The 10,181-nt window shown below is 49.7% G+C and overlaps 3 protein-coding genes and 1 long non-coding RNA gene across 4 annotated transcripts in view; 2 read left to right on the forward strand and 2 right to left on the reverse strand.

Annotated features, from left to right (window-relative positions):
• Positions 1-1,446, reverse strand: part of LOC119617647 — a 4,198-nt gene extending 2,752 nt beyond the window's left edge. Inside the window, exon 1 of the long non-coding RNA XR_005233991.1 lies at positions 1,209-1,446. This is a non-coding gene — a long non-coding RNA (uncharacterized LOC119617647). The remainder of the gene's footprint in view (positions 1-1,208) is intronic.
• The window catches only part of myo5b (myosin VB), a 37,194-nt gene that overhangs the window by 26,897 nt on the left and 116 nt on the right, over positions 1-10,181 (reverse strand). The gene's annotated exons all lie outside the window — the stretch shown is intronic.
• Positions 1,718-6,624, forward strand: ppp1r3b (protein phosphatase 1, regulatory subunit 3B). The gene is made up of 2 exons (XM_017404219.3): positions 1,718-1,873; positions 4,792-6,624. Exons 1-2 carry the CDS (start codon positions 1,851-1,853, stop codon positions 5,654-5,656), a joined length of 888 nt encoding a protein of 295 aa, XP_017259708.1. The 5' UTR covers positions 1,718-1,850; the 3' UTR covers positions 5,657-6,624.
• The window catches only part of LOC108229705, a 4,036-nt gene continuing 3,107 nt past the window's right edge, over positions 9,253-10,181 (forward strand). The window contains exons 1-2 of the mRNA XM_037979302.1: positions 9,253-9,411; positions 9,774-9,978. Coding sequence (XP_037835230.1) covers positions 9,403-9,411; positions 9,774-9,978 — 214 coding nt within the window. The 5' untranslated portion in view covers positions 9,253-9,402. The remainder of the gene's footprint in view (positions 9,412-9,773; positions 9,979-10,181) is intronic.

Here is a 10,181-nt window from a genome sequence, read left to right on the forward strand (position 1 = left end):
TCAGGTGGGCCTCAGGTGGGCTTCAGGTGGGCCTCAACTGGGCCTCAGGTGGGCCTCAGGTGGGCTTCAGGTGGGCCTCAGGTGGGCCTCAGGTGGGCCTCAACTGGGCCTCAGGTGGGCCTCAGCTATGTGTCCCTGTGATGGACTCATATGTCCCACAGTGACAGCTGGAGACAGACAGCAGCTCCCTGTGACCCGGAGAGGAGAAGCAGGTTAGGAAAACGGATGAATGGATGAATTAATATTCTTTTTTTAACAGGAGAAAACTTCCCCGACAAAAACTGGCAACAACAACAACAACAACAAGTTTGTTTGTTTTGTGTTGAAGTGAAATTCTGTGAACTTTGGATCCTGCTCAGGAGCTCAGCCGGTGGGCTGTGAGGACGCTGTCTCTGAGGGGGGACGGGTGTCTCCACCCCCTGAGACGGGTCCCAGCTGCTGCGTGGACTCTGCTTCATCAGCCGACTGTCAGCCGAGTGAACAACAGCTGAGCAGCTGCTCCTATTCCAGCTTACATCCAGTGTTTGAAACCCTCTGATTTCAGGAATTAAAATGTTTCTAAATGAACAAAAATAAATAAAACTGCAGTAATTTTTATTTAACAGACCATCTCCAGTGTCTTATGATGTTTAAACTCGGTGAGGAAAGTTGGACGAATGACAGAAAAGCTGACATCATCGGAGAGATTGTCCAATCAGCTGATTGCTGTGAATCAGGACAGGAAGTCCGGGTTGAGCCAAGAACAAGAAGAACCAAAAATGACCAGAACTTTCAGAGACGCAGTTCTGAGCTCAGGTTTTTCAGTTTAAGACATTTTAACCATAAAAAGATCAAAGCAGAAACAAACTGTCGGAGGACTTTTAGTTGGACAATCTGCAGGAAACCATCGTGTCTCTGAGATCAGTCCAAGTGGACCCAGGACAACCCTGAAGACCAGCATCATCCAGAGAATGTGTTACAGGAGGACGAAACATCTGAACTCTGCAGAGGACAGGAGACAGGAGGTCTGTGGTTCTGATGGTTCTGACTCCACTCCTGTCTCTGCAGGCAGAGTGACTCATGATGGGATTTAATGGGAAATAAAAACAAACTGTTTTCAACAGAACCGTTTGGGAACCCATCAGAACTGGACCCATCAGAACTGGACCCATCAGAACCGGACCCATCAGAACCGGAGGTGTTCTGACCATTATGGGTCCGTCTCTTACCTGAGGATTACCTGCACCAGGTGCATTATGGGTCAGATGGGTCAGACTGATGCTTCGGAACCTTTGGGTTCTGCTGTTCTTCTTTGGAACCAGTTTATTTCCACTCTCTGAGGTCCGAGCTGAACACGCGCACCTGAACCCCTCCTTCTCCACCAGGTGATGGAGGTGGACTGTACCATCCCCAGCCGGGGGGGGGGGGGGTGTTCCTCGGATCTGTGGGAACCGGTTCTGAGAAAGAAATTCTCACAGATTTATCGGCTGGGTGGTCATAATGTTTTGGCTCTGCGTTGAATAAAAACCGGGTTTTATTCTGCTGTAAAGAACCTGGCTGTTAGAAGCACAAAAGTACAAATACTTCCCGGGACCTGAGTAGAAGTACTCCCAGGACTTTGGACCGGACCGGACCTGGGCAGAGGCCCCGCCCCCTCCCCCCTCAGACCGCTGATCACTCCGGCTCCGCGCGCTCTGATTGGCTGAGCGGACCTGTCCACGCGCGGCCTGCGTGCTCCTGGAGTTCAGACAGAAGAACCAGAACCGGCGGCTCTCAGTTCTGGGCCGACAGGAGAGGGGAGCTCGAGCCGCGGTTTCTGCAGGACTCCAGGTGTGCAGGTGTGCGGACGGAACCAGAACCAGAACCGGCAGATGTTTCTCAGGACCTGCACCAGGTAACAGACCCTCAGAGTCCGGATGTTTGCAGAACCGGGAGGGTTCTGGTTCCAAACAGCCGCTGAAATCCGGAAGTTTCCGAACCTTTGGCTGAATGGGATTTCAAAGTAAAAGCCCGAGTTTGTAGCAGGTTCGGGTTCAGTTCAGTCGAACCTGCAGACCCGCAGCAGCTCTGCAGGTCTGAGCCGGGTCGGAACCGGTCCCACAGCAGGAAGTTCTGTTAGGTTCCTGAGAGAAATAAATGGAATGTGAAAGTGCGCAGCCGCAGAAAGTGCGCTTTGTTGGACCCGCAGCGTGGTCCTGGTCCTGGTCCCCCTGACCCGGAGTCCTCCTGCAGACCTGCTGGAGCCCGCGATCCGGATCCGGATCCGCGTCTGGTTCGGGTCTTTCCCTTCAGTTCTCAGCTGGAGAGGCTCAGAGGGACTGGACCCGTGTTCTGGACCCGGGTTCTGCTGCTCAGAGGGACTGGACCCAGGCTCTGGACCCGGGTTCTGCTGCTCAGAGGGACTGGACCCAGGCTCTGGACCCGGGTTCTGCTGCTCGGTGCTGCTCAGAGGGACTGGACCCGGGCTCTGGACTTGGGCCCTGGACTCGGGCCCTGGACCCAGGTTCTGCTGCCCTGATTCGGCCCCCCTGATCCAGACCTGATCCAGACCTCCGGATCCAGACCTCCTGATCCAGACCTCAGGTTTTTAGACTTCCCTGTAGTCCCTTCAGGAGGTCTGGATCACCAGTTCTCCAGACCATCTGAGGGTCTTGAACAGGAACAAATCATCTGGAGTCCAGAAACCTTCAGAAAGCCCGTAGAACCTCAGCCTGGGTCCAGTAAGGCCGGTGTTGGTCACAGTTCAGACCTTTGAGTCCAACAGATGAATTTCATGTAGAAACTTGAATCATTCAGGTCTGGATCAGGAGGTCCGGTCAGAACTGGACCTCCGAGGTGTTCTGGGCTGACGGTCGGTCTGGGTGCGGCTCCTACCCGGGCGGGACTCGGCACCAAAGTTCTGCTGTTCCTGAGGAGGTTCTCTGGACCTGATTCAGGATCCAGTTGGTTCTTCTTTGTTTTATCTGAGGTCCACTTCCTGGTTCTGGTCAGAACACGGATTCATTTCTTCTTCTATCATCCGGCTGAAAAGAGGTGGAGCTCTTTGGGTCCGATTTGGGTCTCAGGGGTTCGGTTCTGCTTGGATCCAGTTAAACTTTAAAAACTGTTTTTAAGGCCAGCTTTAAAACGAACATTCTTGAACTTTCTGCTGTCTTCATGGTTTGACTTGAACTTGTTTTCAGCTGAGAATGTTCAGAACCTGAAGTTGGACCTGAGACCAGAACCTTTCAGACCTGATGTTCTTCAGCAGCTTCTTCTCATTAAATGTTTCCAATCTGTCCAGATTATAGGATCATCTTCTCATCCTCCAGCCTTGACCCGGGTCACTGGGTCCGTTGGGTCCGTTGGGTCCTTGAGTTCTTCCTTCACCCTGTGGGTCAGATGTCATGTGGGCAGAAAGGTCAGAGGTCACACGAGGGAGGTTTATCCATCAACAAGGCGATGGTGGTGACCTTGGTGGAGAACAAAGTCATGACCGTGATTCTTGACTGCAGAGTCCCTGAGGCTGGGGCTGAGCCTCTGGGGGGCCGCAGAGTCCCACATCCTCTGGGGGGCGGCTGAGACCCCGAGCCTCTGGGGGACATCAGAGTCCCACATCCTCTGGGGGGCCACTGAGGCCCCAAGCCTCTGGGGGGCCACAGAGACCCTGAGCCTCTGAGGGGCATCAGAGTCCCACACCCTCTGGGGTGCCACAGAGACCCTGAGTCTCTGGGGGGCCGCAGAGACCCTGAGTCTCTGGGGGGCGTCAAGAGTCCCACATCCTCTGGGGGGCGGCAGAGACCCTGACCTGGTGGACCCGGTGGCCTGCAGGGATCCTGTCTCTGCTCCCAGGGTCCAACTTCTTGGAGGATTCTGATGTTTGGGAGCTTCAGTTCAGACTTCATGGCCTCCTCTGGAGGTGGGTCCTCATTCTGCTCACACCAGGAGTCTGAGCCCAGACCAGGGACCTTCATACCCCAGGAGACCACTTCAGTCCTTAGAATCATCTGAGAGAGTTCCATGTATCTGTAGTTTCCGTGCTGCAGCAGACCAGAGTCCCTGCTGTCTTCATATTTACTGGTTTTGTCCCCGTTGTGGAGTTTTTTGTTTTATTGGGTGAAATTCTGTTTGGATCTGGTTTGTTTCTATTTGCTGCTGGGATTTCCTCTCTAAATAAATCAGTTTTATTCTGAATTTAGAGAAAAAACAAATTTTATCTGTTGGTAAGCTGTTCAACCATCACCATTAACCTGAATCACCGACGGTCCCTTCACTCCAGGACAGTTCGAGAGCTAAAGGAACCATTTTCTAAATAAATACAAGTTCTGACACAGACTGCTTCTGTGGTCAACGCGGTTCTGTAGACCTGATTCAGTCAGGAGGACCGGTTCCGGATCAGAACCCCTGACATCAGGAGGTCAAAGCAGACAAGAAGAGGAACAAGAGAACCAAACCTGGTTCCTGAAGACGTTCCTGAGATGAAACAAAGCTTTGACCTTCATGACCACCAACTGAAGGGTTTCCTGGTCCAAAGTGGACCAAGTGAAACCCTCTTCACTTTACTTCAGTTCAGAGATTTAATATCTGGGTTTGCTTTGGGGTCCTTAGAAGGTCCTGAAGTGGACCTGGTTCTGAACTTTGACCAGAATCCAGCTGTTAGGGGAAGGTGTGTGTACTAAGATCTGATGATGAGAAGGAAACGTTTCAGGAAGCTGATCCAGAAGAATAAATTGGATTTGGTCTTTTCAGACTTTTAGCAACAATAAAATCCAAACGGTTTGAATCTTTGTCTTCATTTTTCTGACAGTCTGTTTCTGTTTCTGTCTGTTCCAGTTCCTTCTGCATGTTTCCCACCGAGACTGACATGCCCTTCGACATGACCATCCCCCTCTACCTGTCCAAGGAGGACTTTGTCTTCAGCTCCAAAGTCCAGATGTCGGCTCGGAGCTCCTGCCTCAGGTTTCAGCCCTCACAGTACGTGGACCAGGCTGATCCTGAGGATGGAGCCGTCCGCAGGAAAGACACGGAAAAAAGGAAGAAACGAGTGACGTTCGCCGACCACAAAGGTCTGAGTCTGACCAAGGTGAAGGTCTTCTCAAAGTTCACGGACCCCATCGAGATCCCTGTGAACATCCAGGAGATGCTGAGCTCCAAGCTGACGCTGTCGTCCCCCGAGGAGGACAAGCTGGTGCTGGACTTCCCTCAGCCCTCCTCAGACTACCTGCTGTTCCGCCAAAACCTGGAGAAGAACCTGGTGAGCCTGGAGCACTGCGTCCTGAAGGAGAAGGCCTTCGCAGGAACCATCAAAGTCAAGAACGTGTCCTTTGAGAAGTCGGTGAGGCTGAGGGTGACCTTCGACTCGTGGAAGAGCCACCTGGACGTGGGCTGCGAGTACGTGAAGGACACGTACCCGAGTTCGTACTGCGACACCTTCTCCTTCACGGTTCCTCTGCCCACCGAGCTGCGGCCCAACGAGCGCGTCGAGTTCGCCGTCTGTTACCGGGTGGACGGGAACGAGTTCTGGGACAGCAACCAGGGCCAGAACTACCACATCGTGTGGTCCTACATGAAGCGGGGCCGCCACTCGGACTCCTTCGGGATCCACTTCGACCGATACGGCAGCCCCACCTGCTCACACGGGCTCTTGCCTGATTGGCCGAGTTACGCTGGCTACGAGAACATCGGCCCGTACTACTGAACCTGTGAGCTCCCCGTTTTTAACCACGCTCGTTTTAACAAGAAGTTTCCGTCAGGTGGGGGCGCACGTGGTGTTGGATGGCACCAGAACCCCACCCTGACTCGTCATTCCAGAACACGTTTTAAAGTTCAGGACAGGAACCTGCTGCGGCTGCCAACAGGAAGTTCAGACACTCGTTTTAACGGCACCACTCACCGAGTCACCGAGCACCGAGGTGTCCGCCGGCTCCGCCTCCTGAAAGCTGTTTTTAACTTCATCAGAGCGCCATTAGACTGGAGGCTCCAGGTCTCCAGGTCCTGGTCTGCAGGTGGACTCTTCATGGACAGGAAGTCACAGGAAACCAGTTATTTTCTTTAATTGCCTGAATTCAGATGAAAACACTGACTCGTAGGTTAATTTCCTTGTTTTCTGGAGGCGGAGCTGCTGTCAGGTTCAGTTGTGATAATTACTGTTGAGATGTTTTTACACTCGCCCTCACCTCAGATTTCAACTTTTATTTTCTCCGGGTCTGTAAACCAAAGAAGAAGAAGAAACAATCAGGAGTCAGAACCTGAAACTCCGCTTTAATGATTTATAGTAAATGTCTGCAGGACAAAGCTGCTCTGTTTCCACGTTTGCACATCAGGCTCTGCAGCAGAGGAAATCTAAGGTTTTATTTTGAAAGGTGAACAGAGGAAGTTGTCATTTCCCCCATGAGGCTGCAGGAGTTTGACTCGAACAAATCTTCAACTTTCAGTCTGTCTGCGCACAAAACCACGAGAGATAAGCTACATTTCATTCACTGATCGGATGCTGGCACTGAGTCTGTTTTTAGTGTGTGTGTGTGTGCGTGTGTGTGTGTGTGAGTGTGTGTGTGTGCGCGCTGAATGAAGTGAACAGGGATTTTAAAGTCAATAAAGTTCTGCTGTTTTTACTCAAACTGTCGTCAAAATGATCTGAAGAACAATAAAAAGTAAATTTTAACCTGATGCTGGTTGTTGTTGTTTACTCGCTGAAGGGAAAAGTTTTTTATTAATTACTGATCAGCAGGAGAAACTATAAAACTGTCAACTTTCAGCTTTATTTCTGAGCATCCAGCAGAGGGCGCTGTGGAGCCGCTCAGGCTCCTGGAAGAAGAACTCTCTGGTGGATCCTGGTCTGTAGAGTCCAGGTAAAACCCTGATCCGGTCTTCAGTCCGAGCAGCCGGACTTCCTGTGGTCAGCAGGACTCCTGGACTCTGAAGCTACAGCAGCAAACGTGACAGCTCAGCTGGCTTTATGACCATCATGAAGTTATTTATTGTTTCCATCACCTCCTGACAACTTCAGGAAACAAACAAGTTTCATCAGAACTAAACTAATCTGAATAAAACCTCAAAGTAACATGAGGATAAAAGCTGTTCCTGTTTGAGACACCAGCTGTTTGCAGCGCCCCCTGCTGACCACAACACAGCACCCCGTCCAGCTGAGGGAGACATCTGTCTCCGTCCCTCAGAGTCCCTCAGAGGCTGGACAGGACGTCTAAAGTCCTCCTGATGGGAGAAGAAACTTCTGCTGGACCCAAAGTTCCAGAAGGTCTTAATCAAACAGATGTTTTAGTTTTTTCCATGTTTCCCTGAACTTACTGGAACATCAGGAGGAGCTGGTGTTTCTGTTTCCATGAGGTCAGAGGTCAGAGTTAAACACATTCCTCTGAAAGGGTTCAGAATCTGGGAGAAACTGTAGTTTGAGTTTGATGCTGCAGGCAGTTTTCCTGCAGGTCCCAGCCTGTTTTAATGGTTCCAGACGATGGAGGAACAGATGTTGGCTTTGAGTCCTGAATCTCTGCCACACCTGAGACTGAAAGAACTGAGATCAATCAGCTGGTTCTGGTCTGCAGAGGTCAGGGTGTGAGGGGTCAGAACCGTTTCCTGGTTCTGGACGGGTTCTCCCACCGGGCAGCAGAAGGATGTATTATATACAGAGTATTTGTTTCCTCATGGAGTGAGTCTGAGAGGCACAAGGAACTGTAACCTGAAGGACGGGTAATTAAAAACGTCCTTTATGGTTCATTCAACAGTTAGATTCATCCTTCAAAGACTTGGACAGGAAGGGGCCTCCTTCAGGTTTCTGGGGGTGAACATAAATGAGGACCTCACCTGGACCAGCAACACGTCAGCACTGGGGTGGAGTCACCTGGAGGAGAACCTGCTGGTGTCCTTCTGTTGTTGTTCTGCATCACTGTGGGGTTTGCTGCTTGTTCTGCTGCTGACAGAACTGCAGAGACCATTACTGGCTGTCCTTTGTCCCTGCTGGAGGACAGGACTAGCTGAGAGGATCTCTGAAGATCCGGGAGGAGAACAACCAGAATGATAAACAGCTGTGGGCCATTAGAGTCACCTGGAACATGATTATCATTCATTTGTATTTGTTGTATATCTTATTTATTTTACTCCACGCAGCATCCATGTGTGGATGGTACCGCTGGTGTCTTTATTAGGACCTTACAGGAGCCGGGCTCACTTCGGTTGTGTTTTTATTATACAAACATAATAAAAGATTCTGATTCTGATTCCTTTCGTCTGTCAAACCCACAGCAGCTTCTTCAGCAGCTCGTAGGAAGATCAGTGGAGGGGAGAACGTCCCGTTGCTCCTAAAGGCGCCAATTTCCTGCAATTCTTTCCTCATATTTGCAGGAAAACCTCGGATAGATTCCTGTAAGGATGTTTTTATTTATTTAAAACCTCGGATAGATTCCTGTAAGAATGTTTTTATTTATTTAAAACCTCGGATAGATTCCTGTCGTTCTCAGTGTTTGTGGGAACAAACCTCATGAAGAGGTTCCTCTGAAGCCCCTCCAACTCCCTGAGTATTTCGACAGAACAGTCATTCCCTGCGTGTGTCGACAGGAACCGTGCACCTTCCCACAGCAGCGCAGCCTCGGGCCAAACCGGGTTTGAACAGAACCAGACCCAAAGCAGGAATCTGAACCGACATCTGAGCCGACTGTCTGATTAATGAATAAATTACCCTTTAGGAAAAGTCTTTATTTGTTGTTTTAGTTCTCATGGTGAAACTGGACTGAAAGTTGTTGTTCAACTCATGGTTCCTGGTTCGGTTCTGCAGCCTGGCAGGGTCAGGTGTCCACAGTTTGTCCTCTCACCTGTAACACCTCAGCTGCTCTGACTCCCTAATCAAAGCCCCAGTTCCCTTTCTCAGAGCCTCGTATAAAACCCTGTTTCAGCCCTGGTTTCTGGTCCGATCGGCCCTGTTTTTATTTATTTATTTTACCTGTCTGCAGTGCAGGTAATTCAGGGTATTTTGAGGTCATTTGTCAGCTGCTGACTGAGTTTTATTATCGCATGCTGTCAGTCCGATAAAAACAGGTTCCAGTCAGAACAAATGAAGCTGAAACAGGTGCAGGATGAGCCCCACAGGAACTCCTGAAGGAGGTGAAGGAGGTCACTGATGAAACCAGACCTGCAAACATCTCAGAGACGCTTTTATCTTCAACCCCAGAGTTCTGACAAAAACAAAATATAAAAATGTTGAAATGCTTCTTTGTGCTTCACTGAAACTGAGCCTCCAGCAGGAGGACATGTGGAGCAGTTCAGGTTCCAGGAAGAGAACCTCCCTGAGGCGGACCCACAAAGATGGGTGGATCCTGATCTTTATAGTCCAGGTAAAAACCCAGATCTGATCCTCACCTCCTTCCATTCCAGACTTCAGCAGGTCCAGACCTTCTGAAGGGTTTCCAGAGGTTTCCTTTTCCTTCTGAAGCAGCAAACATGGCAAAGGTAGGATGGCTCGACTTTGGGGGGGGGGGGGGGGTTCCTTCAAACCAGCAGCGGAGAGACAGATTTTCAGTCTTCAGGTTTTTAGATTTCTTTGAAAAGTGTCACCTGAGGAGCAATGTTTTATGTTTTTAACAATTTAAACAAAACTTAAAGTTGGTTTAACAAGAACAACAAATTATTCAGAGAAAACAGAAGAGATTTTAATGGTATATGGTAATAAGATTTCCTTTAAGAAACACCAAGGAGGTCATGTTTTGGTCCGTCTGTCTGTTGGCAGACAAACAAAAAGTCTAACAAGTTTTGAAACAGAAAGTTTAGAGACTTTGAAAAAATGTTTTTTTGTGTGTGTTTTGTGCCCACAGGACTTGTTTCCCAGTTTCACAAATGTAATTGTGAAGAAACTGGGGTCTAATCTGGCCAACAACGACAACACGAAGAAGACCTGGGAGCTCATGACTCTGGTCAAGGTTCGAACAAAGAAACAGTTTTTATTCCTTGATGCTCGGAGCAAATACACACCGCTGCCCCTGAAACTGGACCAAATCATTGCTGAAGACGCAGGCATAGGTTTGTAACACACACACACACACACACACACACACACACATGTTATGTCTATCTATCTTTGCAGGGACTTTCCATTGACTTCCATTCATTTCTCCACCCTAACTACAGTCTAACCCCAACCATCACCAGTACACAGCTAACCCTAAACCAAACCTTAGTCCTAAACCGAACCCCTAACCCAGAAACACACACACACACACACA

Source organism: Kryptolebias marmoratus, linkage group LG14 (assembly GCF_001649575.2).
Source record: "Kryptolebias marmoratus isolate JLee-2015 linkage group LG14, ASM164957v2, whole genome shotgun sequence".
NCBI lineage: Eukaryota > Metazoa > Chordata > Actinopteri > Cyprinodontiformes > Rivulidae > Kryptolebias > Kryptolebias marmoratus.